General features: G+C 31.2%; 1 protein-coding gene across 1 annotated transcript; it reads left to right on the top strand.

The window, feature by feature from the left end:
- Window positions 1-5,119: 5,119 nt before the first annotated feature.
- On the top strand, window positions 5,120-21,369 carry LOC134688152 (serine protease inhibitor dipetalogastin-like). The gene is made up of 11 exons (XM_063548625.1): window positions 5,120-5,191; window positions 6,803-6,908; window positions 7,754-7,876; window positions 8,739-8,864; window positions 9,272-9,397; window positions 11,351-11,476; window positions 12,060-12,185; window positions 15,860-15,985; window positions 17,528-17,653; window positions 18,776-18,901; window positions 21,240-21,369. The coding sequence occupies exons 1-11, from the start codon at window positions 5,134-5,136 to the stop codon at window positions 21,367-21,369; spliced, it is 1,299 nt and encodes a 432-aa protein (XP_063404695.1). The 5' UTR covers window positions 5,120-5,133.
- The last annotated feature ends 62 nt before the right edge of the window (window positions 21,370-21,431 follow it).

Raw genomic sequence — 21,431 nt, 5'->3', positions numbered from 1 at the left:
TTTGGGGCATCTTTGCTAGCCAATGGTTACGATGGAATTCAGTAACTTTTTTTCAACGTTTGCAGTTTGTTTTCAATTTTCAAATATATTCGAGAATTTATTATCTAAATGCGCATCTGGTGATGTAAAAGAGAGTTGAATGTTACCAAAGGAAAAGTAAAAGTCCGCACTCGAAAACAATATCACCTTCTTATACATTGATCCATTGTTCTTTATACCATGTCATCGCCACGAACAGTAAGTATGTAATCATAACAGCTTATCCTGAATGAGTCGAATGCACAAAGAGAGTCAACTGTCAGCAACTAACACAATATATCAATGTCAATGTATACTGAAAAGTAAACACAGTACCGAAACTACCAATAACTACATTTTGATTTGACTTCATTCTGTCAAAAGATTAATTTTGATTAAACATTTCAATCGGGAAAATATAAAAGCTCACCTTGTTATACGTTGTATGTTGTAATGATGATAAAGTCAGAAGAATTTTATGATGTTCATTTTTCTTAATGTGTCTACCTTCTATGCTAATTATGTGAGACAATTTCCGTTTGAATTTATATACTTACGTCATTGTTTTATTCAACAACAGATGTGTTATATAATATCATCTTCCTAATGTTCTGTTCGGTTTTGATTTTTACAAGTTTTTTTCCTTTGAATATCTATGTTTATAAGTAGAATGTATTACGTACATAACACAAACTAATAGACAGTTTCATGGTCAAGATTTATCTAAAACCTAAATTGAAAACTTCTAAATTTCAATATCAATTTTAATTGTAACGGAAAGAGGCGTTAAATCAAAGATTTTCTTCCCACAAAAATGCAAAAATATATAAAAGAAATACATGTCATGCAGCGTTGTCATAATATAAAAATCAGGAGATGTGATATACTTTCCTGTGCAACAACATTATACCAATTTTCACTAAAAATTAACAACAATAGGCAATCGTACAAACAACGAGAATAACACGAATATATATATTTATATATTTTCAGCTATAAACAAAAGGCCCCGATAACAAATTTAAATCAATTAAAGAGAAAACTAACTGCCTGATGATGTATAGAATAACGAAAACTACTGATTTACAGGCTCCTGAATTGGGACAGCCACATTTGTAGCACTATTACAAAACTAAATCATTGTAAGAGCTTTAAAACATAATGATTTATTACTAGTACATATTAACAACAAGTGTTGTATAGTTGTTCAGTTCAATACATACTTCATTCTCCGCCTCGGAGTTACCGTCCTATCGTCAGAGAGTCTTAGAAATTATATCCTTAAACCCTCTGTTGACATAAGCGACATGTTGTGTTGCATTATATCGTTATCTTAATACAATATACTGCTCTTGTGTCAGCTTTCAACATAGATAGATAATGTGTGGTAGGTATTGTCTGCCTGACCAATCCTCCTAATATATGGTCAGTACTATAAGTCCGTCTGAATAGATGTTATCAATCACAAGAGCTTAACTTGTAATCCCTCTGATCTCCTAAAGGTATGATAATAGTAATTGTGTTAAACTTACAGATTGTGGCGTTTTTTAACTAGTTTGAAACATGCAAAAGTGTGTGAGTAGAAAAATATAAGAAGTATACGTATTGCACAAGAAATGTATTGCTGTGTTAATACAACTTTCTAACAGAGACTATTCTATATTAAATTAAGCAGTTATAGGTCATCGTACTGTCTTCATTAGTATACAAGAAACAATACCGTGATGACAGCTATAACAGACTCCGACATAACAAGATGTAGCACAATATAAACGACGTAAAAAAATAACGGCCCCATTAATCATTAATAACACAACAAAAAATGAACAACATATAAAATCACTGAACTGCAGATCCCGGACATGCAGGTACTCACTGAGTGTAGCGTGGTTAAACATGTGAAAATCTCCCTCTAACATTGGACAATTGTATAACAGATCAACATTATAACAATTTTAAAATCCTTTAAAAATTGCTTCCTCTTCAAATCGACACGAAGCGCAAAGATAACTTTTATTAGTAACAAAAAGACAAAGCCATAGAGTACCGATATACCTGAACCGTAACTAAAAGCTACTTAAACGCCAATGACAAATGATGAATACATATGTATCTCTCGAACAAAATATCTGCCTGTGCATCTTCTGCAAATTCAGGGTAAATTTTATACAAGTGTTAGGAAGAATAACTTTGAATCATTTCACGGCATCGTTCCAACTCAAATCATATAACATTTCGGAAAAATGTGTAGCTAGCTGGTCCGGTACACAGTTATCTACTATATATTTTAGATATAGTGTCAAAAGTGACCTTCGATAAAACATACTGTTTTAGTCGGGATGATGTAATAGTATGGTTGACTGATCATTGTATTAAAAAGATTATTTCCAAGACAATTTATAACTATCTTTGTGGAAATCGGATGATGTTCGATAATACTGGCATACAGGTTATTTCCTTTTATATTATTTCTTTTTTATTTGCAGTTCAATTTTCCTTTATTTCCACCGTTTGATCATTTATCTATTTTCTACAGTGTGAAGCATTCATTCACAAGTTAAATCTTGACTTTCTCATTTCAAACATCTGTAGCAAGTCTTTTGTGGTATAAACTAACGGGCTAACAAATCAGGCAGATAAAGTAGGATTAACTATTAAGAATATATAATGTGTCAATAATTTTTGAATATTTTACACATTTATGATAAATATTATAAGAGGTTAGTTCTGAACATATGCGATTTTGTGTATCTTTTTTCTTTTAGGCTTATTTGAATTACCTTGTTGTGTTAACACTGTAAGTAAAATGTACTTTTTCGAACATAGTTTGGATAATTGTTTTTGCAGATATGGACAAAATATCATTATCATATATAAAATACAGTCTTTGGAGGACTGACAATTACGTTTAAGGTAATGAAGATTTTATTTTTATTCCAATAGGTTTGATAAAGTTTTTGCTCATCATTCCCCTTGATATTAGGAACAGAAATTTTATTAAACAGAATAACAAAACTTTTCTAAAATCAAATAATATACTTTTTTATAAATATGGTTTCTAATTTTAGTTGCAAAAATAGCATACGACTAGAAAACTTTCCCTTAACCACATACAATTTCATTTTAAAACTTAACATTTTATTTTTGATTATTGAGGTTTCAGTAAATAATTGATATAATAAATGTTTTGACGTTTAAAAAAGACAATTTGCATTTTCAGTTTGTTTTATTTGTATTGATTGAAGTAGGAAGAAGTGATGAGTGAAAAAATAAAACTGTTCACATACATTGTATTTAAATGCCCAGGTCAAGTATTAAACGAATCACGTAATAGGACACATGACTTTAAAGGGCAGTTATGAACTAGGAAAGATTTCGATATACCCATGATATTTGTAGATATCTGTCTATTGTTATGATTTTTTCTCGGAGTTCAGTATTTTTGTTATTTTACTTTTTGTTAAAGAATATAAACTCCCTACATATGTGTGTAAGTCATATTGTGTCGTTGGGTTCCTATCTGACAGGAGTTCACCCAAATCTATTTTTATTGTAAGATACACATTGCAAAAGGATTCCTTTTCCGTCTTATTATTTGTACTTCAAGATGTCAAAAATGATTATTCTTCGACATACTAAACTATGGTAGTAAAATATTTAAATAAAACAAAATAGATCTTTATATAGGTCAAAACGTGCCCTGTTTCGACTAAAATGCAAAACTCCCTTTTTGTGTTTGTGTGTATAGATATAGGAAGACGTGGTGTGAGTACTAATGAGACAACTCTCCATCCAAATAACAATTCAAAAAAAGGGAAACCATTATAGGTCAATGTACGACCTTCAACGCAGAGCCTTGGCTCACACTGAACAACAAGATATAAAGGACTAAACAAATTACTAGTGTAAAACTATTCATACGGGAAACCCAACGATCTAATCTATATAAAAAAATGTTTGTTTTGGTTTGGTTTTTTTGGTTGCTTTTTTCCCTAAGTAAGTGTTTACATGTGGGTCGTTTGTGTTTTTTAACTAAACTATCATCAAACGCCAAGCCTCTTACTATAATAGTCTAATGCGTTTGATTAAGTCCCTGATCGGTTATTTGTAATAAATGTAAATAGCATAACATAGCTTGCCATGTGGTATGGGATATCTTCATTGTTGAATACGTGTAGTAAAAGTAAATTAAGAAGAACATTAAATAAAAAACCAAGAAGACGAAGAGAATCTGTATCGTGGTTGAGTGTAATAAAAACACATGCATTGATATTTTTGTGTGTGTCATTTTATAATGGTACACTACCGTTTTATGTTATGGTGTTTAAATGTTTAAATCTTCTGCATTTGTATGATATTGTGATACGTCAAAAACCTTTTCAATGGTTGTCTATTGTTGATGTCGTTCATAATTGTTTTTCGATTCTCGATTTTTATAAAGTTTAGACCAGAGGTGTCAATCGGCGTGAGCTAATGCTGTGTATTGAAGGCCGTTTTTTTATCCTATAATTGTTAATTTTAAAAGTTTTTATACATTGTGAACTTGAATTGAGAGTTGTCACAAACCACATATTTTTATTCCCATGTTCAATAGAAATTATATGAGTTCTTATATTATAGGATTTATGAATAAATTTCTTTCCATTTCATATGGAGGAGTATTTTTCACATTCCTTCACATTGTAATGGAAAAAGAATTAATCATATTTTATGGAATATGAGTGCTTATATATGTTCTGATAATAAATGGAGACACGAGTTAAATGTGTGTCATAGAAACAGCCATTTAACAACAAAAAGTAAACTTAAACATACATTCATTTTCAATAATGTCAACGCTGTCTCAGATAAAATACCATATCTCAATATTTGTTTATGAAACAAACACTAACTCATATTTTGTAATTGTTGTTAGTGTATTATATTTTTGTTTTTATTATTACTGGTACGTTACTTTTGACAGAGATTGAATCATATAAAGATTTTATTTTTTGAAACCATTTCTCCTTATTGGAAAATACTAACTTGATCAAAAACACGTTTTTCATCGAATATAATCCAATTGAAATTGTTTAATAAATGATTTCCTTGGTTTTACAGGCAGCTATCATTAACATGAACATTTACAACACAGCTCTCGTCTTCGTTTCGTTCTGTTACATTTATTCAGAAGGTTAGTATCTATGGTGAAAAGTTATGACTAAAATAACTTACACATATCATTAGTGCTTACCTGTTCTCCTAATTGTAAAAGATAATGAAAGTTCCATTTTTTGAAAAACTCGGTATATATTACACACGAAAAATAATTTAAGAGACATACATTATAGTTAGAAACGAACGTTTAGGTATAAGTCTTCGAAAGAGTTTATTAGGTTTAGGAGTGGCTGCAAATACTTAATGTTTATTGGAAATATTTTGTTGAAAATATAGCAAAATTCAAGTTTTGCCATTTAAAACATATTTTACACAATAGTCTGAATATAGAACGATCACAATGTCACCCAGTTTAAAGATTTCATATGTCAACCCTGGTGCTTAAATTGGTTTACGATAGAAAAAATGTACACGAATATGTCTATGTTCATTTATCCTTTTACAACTTCAGTGAACGGGATTATCGTGAACAAATGTTCATCCTGTCAAAGTTAATACAATGATCTAAAAAATCCAGAACAGTACAAGTAAACACTGAATAGTTAATTCAAATACTAGATTTTGATACAATTATTTACATCGTAGATAAAAGTTAACGTACTACTAATAAGTACTATACTCATATACGTCGAAAGATTATTATGACTTTCGCATTTTAAGTTAAAGTACTGCCATGTGTCGCGTAGAATTGGTTTAGGTTCATAATTAATTCTTCAAAGAAGTATGAAATTAGATAGGATGAATTCATATTATTTATACATTAAACATCAAAGAGTTATTTTATAGAATATTATTAATATTAATATGCCATTGATTTAAAAAAAAAAACACCATCGAAATTACGTAAAACAATCTAAAATCAAAGTACTTGCTATCCATACTTGACGGTTTATGGTATGATCCTAGATTGTCATACAGATGACATATAGTTTTTTTATATTTTGGTTATTTGCGGGATAATTGATCAGATATCTGAGAATAACCTTGCACTGTCATTTTATAGATATTTCGTATTCCACGTTTTGGTATTTGAAACAAATAACGGACAAACGGATGGAAACTAAAAAAAATAAAACAATAAATTTATTGTTATCAGCCGAGTAATTTACCTAAACACTATTGAATTGTCACGATTAACACTTTCAAATTATTCGTCATATGCCAACTATGCTCTTCCTAGTCGAAATTGATAGAGGAAAACTAAACAGGAGCTTGCAAAGGATTCTGACACTGTTGATGCAAGTGCGACCAGAGGAGGAAATGGGTTTTGTGATCGAAGATGGAAAGAGATATCGTAATCCAACATCTTTCTTTGTTCTTTTAACAATTGAAACCATAAATCAAAATAGAATTTGTCAAAAAGATATACAGTTTACCTTCCAACATTTTAATATTCATTTGATTTCTATTTTGAGTGGGTAAAACTCAAGGTATTAGTCCGGTCGGTTGCTCAATAGTTAGCGTTCTGTGTAGTGTATTATGAATGTTATTGTTTCGTAAGGGTTTTTCCCCTTCATTTTGACGCCTTTTAATTGAACAAGTGGCTTCCCTATTGCTCCAATACTACCTTCTCTCTCCCGCTTTTAAATAACTTTTTTTTAATAAGCTTACCAAATGTCTATTTTAGCATCATCATCACATTACCACAATCCAATTCAGTGCCATAGAGGAGGTGGTAGAGTGTGTGGAGCGAATGGCCACAGTTACTTCTCTGAATGCAGAGCAAAACGAAGGTTAGTATTTATTACATTATTATGTTTCCAATACACAGTTTTGTCGAAATACATTAAATAAGTGACAGATACATGATCATAAAACACTATAAATATAAGTTCTATAACACATTTCAATGTAACTTTTGAAAGTTTTCACAGCAGAACTAGTTCAGTTCTAGAAAATAAAAAGTTGAATTCAAAATGTATTATTGTCAATTTAAAGATCTTTTTGTCGGATAACTATGCGATTTTGGCTGTGTTATCATTATTTAAAAAGAAAAAAATTAGAAATTATTGATATTAAACAATAGTTTAACATGAAATCATTATGAAAAATATCTATAGCTGCTACAGATTCAACAAATTTTGTATATTCTAAAATAAAAAATAATCATCTGGGACGACTGGATTTTTAACCTTACTTTCCCCAACAATGAAATAGGATATAGACTAACTTAGACTACAGATGTTTTTTTATAATTGTTTTTTTTTACATTCAGAAGTTTGTCATCCTTATTCTCCAACACCAACTCCACATAACCACAGACACACATACACTTGTCTTCGGTCTTTTCCTACGCCGCTGAGCTCATATTTCAAGCTCATATACAGCAATGAAATAAATGTTTTACAAAATATAACAGAAAATCGAAAGACAACAGTGTCATTGTTGCGCAATTTACAATTGAATTCACGTTAATATGATTAACATCGTAGCAAGATATCTGTATTTAAAAAACATAAAAAGCAATCGTGTTACAGAAAGAAAACAAATTGACTATCCCCACTTTAATAGTCATGCGTGTTACGCTTTTAAATTGCTGGTCCTGTGCAATTAAACTCTTTTTATTTTAAAATGATAGAGGAAAAACAACAGTAGCTTGCAAGGGATTTTGCCCATGTGGATGCACGTGCGACCGGAAGAGGAAATGGGTTTGTGGCGAAGATGGCAAAAGATATCTTAATGCTTGTATTGCAGGGTGCTAGTAAGTTTTACTATACATGTGAATGATGCTGTATTTATGCACACATTCCTTGAAAATGTGTAACATCTATCTATGAATTAAATTCATGATCATTGTCACTAGGTTATGTTGTCACTATACATCATCTTTTTTTATTGATGCAGGCTGACCGGATTATGTTATTTAATAAGATCTGTGAAGAAATAGCATACACATTGTGACATCAGAAACTGCCCTCGAATGTTAAAGTCATTTACTTAGTATATGCAGAGTTAAAGTTTTTGAATCAGACAATTCATAAACAAATTGTAATTAACCGATTAATAGCAATATAGTACAAATATGTGAGATAGTTAATAAAAATTAAACATACCAATGGTGACAGTCCTTCTCTACTTGTCTGACTCTTTATATATATACGCGTCTGGCGTACTAAATTATAATCCTGGTACCTTTGATAACTATTTACACCACTGGGTCGATGCCACTACTGGTTGACGTTTCGTCAGCGAGGGTATCACAAGCCCAGTAGTCAACATTTCGGTGTTGACATGAATATCAATAAGGTGGTCATTTTTATAAATTTCCTGTTAACAAAACATTGAATTTTACGAAAAACAAAGGATTTTCTAATCCCAGGCATAGATTACCTACGTATATGGCACAACTTTTCGGAATTTTGGATCCTCAATGCTCTTCAACTTTGTACTTGTTTGGCTTTATAAATATTTTTATATGAGCGTCACTGATGAGTCTTATGTAAACAAAACGCGCGTCTGGCGTACAAAATTATAATTCTGGTATCTTTTATAACTAATTAAAGCGTTAACCAAGGCGCATAACAAATAATAGGTTTAGTCAGCATGTTATTTCTATTTTGAAGCAAAGTGAAGATAAAATGTAATGGTCAGTGTCCGTGTGATCGGTGTCCAAGGTGTCCAACACGTTCCCGTCCTGTGTGTGCGAGCGATGGTCTTCCATATCACAACTACTGCCATGCACGCTGCAAGTATGATTATTGATTTATTTATTATGTTTAGCCATTGCAACTAAGATGGTGGGGAATTTCGATAAGGTCTCTGATAAAAGTATATGTAAGCAATACAACTACTAATGATAATGATTGAAGAAAAGGGAGCACGTTTTATAACTAGTTACTGGTTTAACTTTCCAATGAGTATAATATAACTTATTAAATATATGTTTATCAATTGTTCTAGTCAATAGTAGTCTTCTTACACAGCCTTTATTTTTGTCTATCATCTTTGTTCCCCTAATACTTGCAAATATATAATCGCTGCGATAAAAAATGTTGTATGCTTTTGAAGAATAATGCAGTAAAACTAGAATTGTATAACATTAAATCTTTTTGGGATACTTCAATACTTTGATTATATATCGACTTTTAACTAACAGGGGATTAAAGATAGCTTGTCGCGGTAAATGCCCGTGCAGAAAGCGTTGTAAATGTAAACATGAGCACGCACCTGTTTGTGGAACGAATGGGAAAAGTTATGGAAACAAATGTCGTGCAAGCTGTGCGTAAGTAGTCATATACATCAGATATAAATTTAAATGTTTTGATTAAAGATATTTGGTTGGTGGTTATATTTTTACAGACGTCCGGCCAAGCAAAACAATTCAAGCTGCACTCAGTTTTAAATCGAACTTACAAAATTACTTCCTTAATGTTTTATGTGGAAAATACTATATTTCAGTTATACATGTACATGATTAATCTGATAAACGGGAGGCAATCGCATGTATGTTCTGATTCAATTGTTCCAACGAACGTAAAGTATTTATGTGCGCATCGGTACTTAATTTATGAAACCTTCTTCAAACCCAAACTTTATACTCTATCATTCTTGATATCAACTAAGAAATATATATTTCTGATTTTGTTCAGCACGGACACCATGTCGATGTCATTGTGTCTACACTGTCTATACTGTATTAATATACGTGGTCACCGCCTTACCTCGATCATATTCTTATATAACATTCGTGAAATTCTAACCGGTTCTTACAACAGATACTACTTGACTAAAAATACGACGCGTAGATCACATACTTATATATTGTTTTAAAATATATGTCACTCGTTACTCGATATGCCCTTATTTGAAAAATGGATTTCCAAACTGTCTACACTGATTGAAGTTTCTAAAAAAACCAAGGGTCCACATTTTAAGGCTACCAACCATTTCCTATATAAACAATACACTAGTGTTTCTAGTTGTAACTTTTACCGCAGAAGACATGAGTTAATATCTTTTTACTGTACAAGTGTTTACATTTTTGTTTACTACACTTTACTTCATTAGCACGTGTCTATAATTTTCATGCACAGAACATGTAGAGCACGCAGTACGTCCTTACATTATTCTGAATGTCATAGTTATATATGTATATAACAGTCATAACAAATAAATTCAGTTTCAATGAGCCTTCACTTTAAGTTTTTGGCGGTTTTAACAAATGAAGTTTAATATCTAAAATATGATTTATAGGAAAACTGAAGTAGCGTGTTCTGGCAGATGCCCTTGTAAACCAAGTTGTGTTTGTCCAAAAATATACTTCCCAGTTTGTGTCAGGGACGGAAAAACATATGGCAATAAATGTATGGCAATATGTGCGTAAGTCTCTGATTAAGATAAAGGCACAATTCGCTTGTTTGAATTTTTCTTACTTTCCAATAAACGAAAATATGAACTAATGTTTATGTTTTCTTAAAAGGGTATTATAATTTATCCAACTCTTTTAGTTTTAGTCACGTGAATTTATTTAGTTAATACAGATGATTTCTTTTACAAATTTATAAATATGAAAATTCAGTATACATTAGCATATTTAGAATATATCATTGTTTTTTTCATTAGTTAAAAAAAGATTGTCATAATTTCTACTTTTATATTTGAAAATACAGATACAAAACCAGGTGAATCTTCAAAAGTTAATTTATTAAAGCCGATTCTATAACCAGTTAGACTTACAATGTGTATATCAACTGGCATACTAAATCCCCGTGTGTTGTTTGGCTTGTGTTTTACAGGAAAGTTCCAGTCGATTGTATGGGGAAATGTCCTTGTTCATCTCACTGTTATTGTACTAAAGACTATAAACCTGTGTGTGGTTCTGATAATAGAACCTACATCAATAGATGTATGGCAACATGTGTGTGAGTAGACAGCTGTATATTGATATATAACTATTGTCACAGTCACTGTGGCTCATCGATCAGATCATATTAATCAGTTATACACATTTTGAGTTGCTATTTCCAGAAATCGTGTTTAACATACATTTGTACGTTGCTCTGTTCTTTAAGACATACACACTGTATTTTTTTTCTTACACAACGTCCAAATAAAAGTAGTTTTAAAATACAAGACTGTTGAATTCTGAAACTTAAAATTACAAGATTTTTCGGCGTATGTTGCAAGAGGTAAAGCAATCATTTACTTTTCATTTTTTTGATTTTGTATCCTATAGAAAAGTTGAAGTAGCATGCACAGGGCAATGTCCGTGTGCACCCCCTTGTGTTTGTACTAAGGAATACGCCCCTGTGTGTGGAACCGACAAAAAGACATACGGCAATAAATGTATGGCAGGATGTGCGTAAGTTAGGTGTTGTAGATAATTGTACTTCATGTTTTCTTACATTTGTTTAAATTCATTTAAAACTTATAAAACTTGTATTTATTTTTGAATCAAAATAGTGCAGAAGACACTTAAACAATTTTACAAATTCATTTTGAACGTTAACCAATACTAATATCTTTTTATAATATACCATTACCATATTACAGAAAAATTGGAATAGCTTGCACTGGTCAATGTCCATGTCCACCCCCTTGTATTTGTACTAAGGAGTATGCCCCTGTATGTGGAAAAGACAAAATGACATACGGCAATAAATGCATGGCAGGATGTGCGTAAGTTACCAGTTGTAGATAATTGTACTTCATAATTACTTACATTTGTTTAAATTCATTCATCACTAATAATAATGGTATTCAATTAATCAATTTACAAGAAACCATGACTAAATATGTCATATAATCAATGTGTGTATCTCATTCTTACACACCACAGTATAACGGTATAACATCATTGTGATTATGAAAGGGTGCAGATTAAAAACAATTCTTGTTATGTACTTTATTTTTATGTTATACAAGATATATCTTTATATCAACAGAAAAGTAGGAATAGCTTGTAATGGAAAGTGTCCATGTCCTCCACCTTGTGTTTGTACTGAAGAATACGCCCCTGTATGTGGAATAGACAAAAAGACATATGGCAATAAATGTATGGCAGGATGTGCGTAAGTTTGCTGCTGATTTTATTTTTTTAAGTTTGAGGTTGTAAACAGTTGTACCTCATGTAATGTTGTTTTATTTTGTTTAAAAATTATAATTATGATTTTTTTTTAATACGTTGTAAGAACCCATGACCAAAAATATTATCTTTTTAACGGGTTTCTAATTCTCACATACTACAATATAATGGTATGACATTCAATGAAATTATGAAATGGTGGAAAAAGACTTAAACAGCTTACAACAGCTCATTTCAAATGTTAAACAATACTGAAATCTTATATAGCCTATCATTATCATATTACAGGAAAGTTGGAATAGCTTGCAATGGAAAATGTCCATGCCCACCACCTTGTTTGTGTACACTTGAATACGCCCCTGTATGTGGAACCGACAAAAAGACATACGGCAATAAATGTTCAGCTGGATGTGCGTAAGTTATCAGCCGTAGTCAGTTTCACCTAATTTTTAGTTAAAAAAACAATTATTGTTATGTACTTTATTTTTATGTTATACAAGATATATCTTTATATCAACAGAAAAGTAGGAATAGCTTGCAATGGAAAGTGTCCATGTCCACCTCCTTGTGTTTGTACAAAAGAATACGCCCCTGTATGTGGAACAGACAAAAAGACATATGGGAATAAATGTATGGCTGGATGTGCGTAAGTTTGCTTCTGTTATTAATTTTGATGTTTACTTACAATGTTTGTCATATTTTTTAATAAATGAATAATGCTATAACACAACGCACAAATATGTGATATTATTTCACTTAATGGTTTGGCATTACGACAAACCTTTTCTCAAAGAGTAAGACAATGCCGTTCTAGGATTGTTTTTATATATGAAATGCAACATATACGTACAGCACAACATAGTTGGATTACAATAAAGCTACACAAGTAGCACTAAAAAATCCAGATGAAATTTAAGTCGGTCATGAGTTTATCATATTTTTTTTCCTAAGAATATCTTATAGGACCGATCTGTGAATAGTTTCGATAAACAGGTCCCAGTTCTCAAAATGTTATTACATGTTTGTTACAATTATATGTTTATTTCAATGAATAAATGCCTTTTATTAACTCTCATTTATATTTTAGGCATTAAGCTTAATACCTGCGGACATTTTTCAGGATTTCAGCTTATTGCCTAGAATTTAAGCTTAATGCTTAATTTCACTTATTGCCGCTAACATATACATTTGAATACAAGGAGATGCATATTCCTAACCATATTAGAGAAGAACTATTGTATATCATGTGTTTGATAAATCAGGTGAACAACAATATAAGTTCATGACGTTAAGGTGTGAAATCTATTTTGAGGTAGATATAAAAGAGAAATTTGCCGTTATTTTATATCATCAGTTGAAGTATTTGAACTTGCCTAATACAACTGGGTAGATCTATTTTTTAGTTAAAATTGTCAGCAATGTTCGATAGCTGGGCAATAACTATTTTGCATTCAATTTAATTTAACTATTTGTTCTTGGAAGACTTAAAGCAATTATCGCAAGCTTATTGTCGATGCATAACACTATTGATATCTTTATATGAAAGTCCATTATCATATTACAGAAAAGTTGGAATAGCATGCAATGGAAAATGTCCATGCCGACCACCTTGTTTGTGTACACTTGAATACGCCCCTGTATGTGGAACCGACAAAAAGACATACGGCAATAAATGTTCAGCTGGATGTGCGTAAGTTATCAGCCGTAGTCAGTTTCACCTAATTTTTAGTTAAAATGTTTGTAACTCTTCTGCTAATATTGCAAAGATATTTGTGAATATTCTACATACGATTGGATTATATGATTTTAACAACGATGCATTACATTAATAACTAAAATGATCTCACAAGCTTATTGTCTATGTTTAACAATATTGTTATATGTAGATGAAAACCTATTATCTTATTACAGCAAAGTTGGAATAGCTTGCAATGGAAAATGTCCATGCCCACCTCCTTGTGTGTGTACATTAGAATACGTCCCTGTTTGTGGAACAGACAAAAAGACATACGGCAATAAATGTTCAGCTGGATGTGCGTAAGTTATCAGCCGTAGTCAGTTTCACCTAATTTTTAGTTAAAATGTTTGTTACTCTTTTGCTAATATTGCAAAGATATTTGTGAATATTCTACATACGATTGGATTATATGATTTTAACAACGATGCATTACATTAATAACTAAAATGATCTCACAAGCTTATTGTCTATGTTTAACAATATTGTTATATGTAGATGAAAACCTATTATCTTATTACAGCAAAGTTGGAATAGCTTGCAATGGAAAATGTCCATGCCCACCTCCTTGTGTGTGTACATTAGAATACGTCCCTGTTTGTGGAACAGACAAAAAGACATACGGCAATAAATGTTCAGCTGGATGTGCGTAAGTTTGCCGCTGATTTATTTTTTTATTATTTTATTGAATGTGTAAGAAATATCTTATCAGGATTTGCTTTCCTCCTTTGTATACACAGCAATAAACCGGTGTGAGAGTCGATGATTTCATGAAATGTACCAGAAAAGTCTTTAAATTCTCACAAAATTATGTTTTATTTTCAAAAGTATAATTATTAAAGAAAAGTTGGAATAACTTTTAATTAAAAGTGTCCAATGAGTGGTTAATAACTCTATGGCATTCAATTTGGTTAAAAAAATGTTCAGTGTAAAGAGTAAAAAAACTACTCTCTAAAGCTTATATTCGATATTTACAAATGTCAAATCTGTATATAAAATACCTTTATAATGTATTACAGAAAAGTAGGAATAGCTTGCAATGGAAAATGTCCATGTCCACCCCCTTGTGTTTGTACAAAAGAATACGCCCCTGTATGTGGGATAGACAAAAAAACATATGGCAATAAGTGTATGGCTGGATGTGCGTAAGTTTGAAGCTGTGTACGAGAGACATAAATCGTACTTAAAATGTCGGATAAGAAACAGTACTTCTAGAATTTAGGGTAAACTATACATTTTTTGTTTATTTAAGACTAGATGAAGGACCACCGGTCTCTTTTTTTGCAACTGTTTTGGAAAATCACAACGGAATATATATCTTACAAATACAATCATATATATCTTCCTACGACACCCATCAAATTATCAGAAGTCAACAATGCATTGTTTGGTGTTTTTTTTTATTTTTGCATTAGGTTTTCAAACTCCTTCGATTCGTTTTAGTACAAGCTCGCTTCGTTTCCAAATCTTGTCATTTATGTTTATATATGATTGAAGGCTTTACCCTCAAGGGATTTTTGCTAGTCGATGATTTTTACAAAGATACTTTTATGGTTTTTAAATATCTTATAGTATTGGGTTAAGCTTTTGCTCTTATTATTTTAGACCAAATTGTGTGTGTGTTATTAAATAGTCATTGTATGTCGAAATGTCGATTCAAGGATGTATCTGACATCAAATATAGCAATTGATGTTTCTGTATTAAAGTGTCTTCATTACATCAACCTGTTTATTTCGCAATAAAATTTACATACTTTGTAAAAATATAAAAAATTTCACATTTGCTTAAAATAAGTTTTGCTTATGTCCAATAGCAGATAATTTTTCAACCGTGAAAATCAAAGGAAAATAGATTTGTGATGAAACAAACTGAAACCTAATTTGTGGACAAAAATCTATTTACACTTTATTGGATTTACTTGTAGGAAGATAGATATAAAATGCAAAGGAAAATGTCCATGTAAAGAAGACTGTGTATGTACGGCTCACTATGATCCTGTTTGTGGTAAAGATAAGAAGACTTATGGCAATGCATGTGTAGCTGGTTGTCAGTAAGTTTAAGTCTAATATGTTTGGAGAGCATTTTCATTACAGCAACAATATAGAACAGTTTCCAAGTTTTTGTAATTATGTATACATATTCAAAGACTATTAAACCAGAAACGCCTATAGGTAAATTTAATTGCCTGTTTAAGGAACTATTAATCGAATAGTAAACATCATGAGAGTTATTATTATATATGTGTTTCATTACCATTTTGAGGTTCATATCATTCAATGATTTTAAAAGCATTCAGATGCCACTAATTTGAGTTATAAGACTACACTAATGTAACATACACATGACCTTTTAACATGGGCTTTCGATTCCAATCCTGCCTCTACGTAGTTCTGCGTCCTTCGCAAACTAGCCAAAGTTTTAAAGTGGCGTTATCCAATCAATCAATCAAACAATAAAATGTGTCTCGTATTTGACTTTTAATTCTTAAGTCTCTTTTTATGAAAACTTTAACAGATAAATAGAACTTTAAATACCAAAATTACGATCTGATTTAAATTAGCGAAAAACTGTAAACAAGAGAATTAACGGCAAAACATATCATAAAACTGATTACTGTCATGTATTATATTTCATGTTTGAGAGCGTCCCTAGTAAAAGATGTTCATAGCCGTCGGTCAACGACACAGGCTCTACCTGGCTATAGAACCTATAGTTGTATATCTGTTAGTCTTAAACTATCAATAAATGAATATCTTAACCTGTATACATATATCTCCCATTTGATACGATATTCCCGTGCTTGCATTTCCTCTCATGGTTTTCTTGATAGAGGGTTACTGCTCACAAGGAAGCTATTACACCAAGAGTTCCAAATGGTGAAGTTGAAATCATCCCTTCGTAAATTTTACGGACGCCATCACGAGTTGGTTGACCGTTATGGAATAACCGTTTCACAAATGATATCGGATATATTTCTTACGTCGTAACCACAATCCCCTTCCCTTTCATGAATGTGACCTACCGAATTAGACTATTTACCGGATTTGTAATCACATAAGCAACACGTCGGTGCCACATGTGGAGCAGGATCTGCTTACCCTTCCGAAGCACCTGAGATCACCCCTAGTTTTTGATGGGGTTCGTGTTGTTTATTCTTTAGTTTTCTATGTTGTGTCATGTTTACTATTGTTTGTCTGTATGTCTTTTTCATTTTTAGCCATAGCGTTGTCAGTTTGTTTTTGATTTATGAGTTTGACTGTCCGTTTGGTATCTTTCGTCCCTCTTTTAACTCTGTCGAAGGGATAATCATTTACGCTTAATTACACAAAATAGTATATTTGAAATGAAAATGAAAACAAACTTATCAATAAAATGTTAATATTGGATGTGAAGTAATACAAAGCTGTTACAGTTAATTTGTTTTTGTAGGTAAATATGACAAGCAATATGAGGCAAATTGACTTAAGGGAACGGTTTACAAGTTTTAAAACTAATAATAAAAGACAAATATCAACAGTTCAGATATTTATTCATAAAGGAGTGTTTAACATTTCGATCTCTATATGTAATCTCTACATCCTATATATTTCAGTAAGGTTGACGTAGCGTGTAATGGAAAGTGTCCGTGTAAACCACCATGTATGTGTACACTAGAGCATGATCCAGTATGTGGACAAGATGGTAGAAATTATCCAAACACATGTGCCGCTGGCTGTCAGTAAGTCAATAACTTCATTTAAAGTGAGGCTATTGATACCAAAGGGACCTTCATGCTCATAAATTGAAAACAACATGGCAAAAACGACAATTGCGTTTAACAGTTTGTTTAATTGGAATGTACATGTTATACTGATCATTTTTGTATATGAGGATGAAATACTAATTTACATAAAAGATATTACAGTCATCCAATCGCCTTTACCAAAATTTAAATGAATAATACCACTTTACAGTTATTTAGGTTTGTGGTCATCATAAATAATCCAATAGTATTATACCACTGCTCAATAGTCATGAATCAAATAAATGAGGGTCACAAACTAAAACTGAGGGAAGCACACCAACTATACAAGAAAAAAACAGAATCACTGAACTGCTTCAAAATCAAACGCAATCAGATCGGTCTATTTTAAAACAACAGCCATATTCCTAACTTGGTACAGGACATTTGATGTTTAAGAAAAATGATAGAGTCAACATGGTTTTATAGCTAACCTAACCTCTCATTGAAACAATGATTAAAGTAAGCAACAATTGAATGACAGTACATAAATACAAATATCAGAGTGTAAATAAAAGTTACATTACTAGTTCTATACTAAAGTTTTCATATTCTTAATACCATAAAAGATTTAAAGGGATGGTGAAAGATTTGTATTTACATCATACTTGTTTTCATGCGCAAACGTATTAAACATTTTGAGCTGGAAAAAAAGGAAACCCCTTCAGGTAGAAGTTATTCAAATCTAATGTATAGTTAATTAAAGACAATTGTTTTCGCACAAGAGAAGAATTTCAACAAATGAAATATCTTTTAAAAGTAATGCTCGTGAAGATAACTTTTTACATTTTTTAACGTTGAAGAAATGATTTAACCAAAACAATACCTAAAGAAAAGCCTCAGTCAGAAAAGAAATAAGCAAACAATGTCTGTAATCAAAAATTCATGAAGATAATATCTGAATGTGCATCTTATTACCATATTATGATTAATGATAATACATGTGTACAAATTGATGGTTGTCTCTAGGTTCATGAGGAAAAATTGGTGACCGTTTGGCCTGGGTATATTTAAAAGCTGTTAATTACGTTAACTTTCGTTGTGCCCTTTACATTTCAGTAATATCAAAGTTGCATGTAAAGGTGAATGTCCTTGTAAACCACCATGCATTTGTACAAAGGAAATTGATCCTGTTTGTGGAAAAGATGGTAAAGAATACAGTAATAAATGTGTGGCTGGTTGTCAGTAAGTATAACTAATGTAAATACAGTATTTAATGTGTGGCTGGTTGTCAGTAAGTATAACTAATGTAAATACAGTATTTAATGTGTGGCTGGTTGTCAGTAAGTATAACTAATGTAAATACAGTATTTAATGTGTGGCTGGTTGTCAGTAAGTATAACTAATGTAAATACAGTATTTAATGTGTGGCTAGTTGTCAGTAAGTATAACTAATGTAAATACAGTATTTAATGTGTGGCTGGTTGTCAGTAAGTATAACTAATGTAAATACAGTATTTAATGTGTGGCTAGTTGTCAGTAAGTATAACTAATGTAAATACAGTATTTAATGTGTGGCTAGTTGTCAGTAAGTATAACTAATGTAAATACAGTATTTAATGTGTGGCTAGTTGTCAGTAAGTATAACTAATGTAAATACAGTATTTAATGTGTGGCTAGTTGTCAGTAAGTATAACTAATGTAAATACAGTATTTAATGTGTGGCTGGTTGTCAGTAAGTATAACTAATGTAAATACAGTATTTAATGTGTGGCTGGTTGTCAGTAAGTATAACTAATGTAAATACAGTATTTAATGTGTGGCTGGTTGTCAGTAAGTATAACTAATGTAAATACAGTATTTAATGTGTGGCTGGTTGTCAGTAAGTATAACTAATGTAAATACAGTATTTAATGTGTGGCTGGTTGTCAGTAAGTATAACTAATGTAAATACAGTATTTAATGTGTGGCTGGTTGTCAGTAAGTATAACTAATGTAAATACAGTATTTAATGTGTGGCTGGTTGTCAGTAAGTATAACTAATGTAAATACAGTATTTAATGTGTGGCTGGTTGTCAGTAAGTATAACTAATGTAAATACAGTATTTAATGTGTGGCTAGTTGTCAGTAAGTATAACTAATGTAAATACAGTATTTAATGTGTGGCTGGTTGTCAGTAAGTATAACTAATGTAAATACAGTATTTAATGTGTGGCTAGTTGTCAGTAAGTATAACTAATGTAAATACAGTATTTAATGTGTGGCTAGTTGTCAGTAAGTATAACTAATGTAAATACAGTATTTAATGTGTGGCTAGTTGTCAGTAAGTATAACTAATGTAAATACAGTATTTAATGTGTGGCTAGTTGTCAGTAAGTATAACTAATGTAAATACAGTATTTAATGTGTGGCTAGTTGTCAGTAAGTATAACTAATGTAAATACAGTATTTAATGTGTGGCTGGTTGTCAGTAAGTATAACTAATGTAAATACAGTATTTAATGTGTGGCTGGTTGTCAGTAAGTATAACTAATGTAAATACAGTATTTAATGTGTGGCTGGTTGTCAGTAAGTATAACTAATGTAAATACAGTATTTAATGTGTGGCTAGTTGTCAGTAAGTATAACTAATGTAAATACAGTATTTAATGTGTGGCTGGTTGTCAGTAAGTATAACTAATGTAAATACAGTATTTAATGTGTGGCTGGTTGTCAGTAAGTATAACTAATGTAAATACAGTATTTAATGTGTGGCTGGTTGTCAGTAAGTATAACTAATGTAAATACAGTATTTAATGTGTGGCTGGTTGTCAGTAAGTATAACTAATGTAAATACAGTATTTAATGTGTGGCTAGTTGTCAGTAAGTATAACTAATGTAAATACAGTATTTAATGTGTGGCTAGTTGTCAGATAGTTAAACTAATGTAAATACAGTATTTAATGTGTGGCTGGTTGTCAGTAAGTATAACTAATGTAAATACAGTATTTAATGTGTGGCTGGTTGTCAGTAAGTATAACTAATGTAAATACAGTATTTAATGTGTGGCTAGTTGTCAGTAAGTATAACTAATGTAAATACAGTATTTAATGTGTGGCTGGTTGTCAGTAAGTATAACTAATGTAAATACAGTATTTAATGTGTGGCTAGTTGTCAGTAAGTATAACTAATGTAAATACAGTATTTAATGTGTGGCTGGTTGTCAGTAAGTATAACTAATGTAAATACAGTATTTAATGTGTGGCTAGTTGTCAGTAAGTATAACTAATGTAAATACAGTATTTAATGTGTGGCTAGTTGTCAGTAAGTATAACTAATGTAAATACAGTATTTAATGTGTGGCTAGTTGTCAGATAGTTAAACTAATGTAAATACAGTATTTAATGTGTGGCTGGTTGTCAGATAGTTAAACTAATGTAAATACAGTATTTAATGTGTGGCTAGTTGTCAGATAGTTAAACTAAATTATAAATGTAAAAGTTTTGATAATACTGATAAAAACTGTTGTCACAGTAGATTTTTAATGTTAATCAAATATAATAAGAATGCAAGATTTCAAATACATTGTAATTTTTTCTTTCAGTAAAGTGGGAGTGGCTTGTAAGGGGAAATGTCCATGTAAACCACCATGTGTCTGTACTTTAGAGTATGCTCCCGTTTGTGGAAAAGACGGGAAGACTTATGGAAATAAATGCCAAGCGGGCTGTCAGTGAGTTTTAGACATGCATAAGCAGTATTGCAATAGTATAATATCAGTGTTTTGATAAAAACTAAT

The sequence above is a fragment of the Mytilus trossulus genome, chromosome 10, assembly GCF_036588685.1.
Source record: "Mytilus trossulus isolate FHL-02 chromosome 10, PNRI_Mtr1.1.1.hap1, whole genome shotgun sequence".
NCBI lineage: Eukaryota > Metazoa > Mollusca > Bivalvia > Mytilida > Mytilidae > Mytilus > Mytilus trossulus.
Note: the sequence above shows the minus strand (reverse complement) of the source record. Positions and strands in the feature narration are given on the sequence as shown.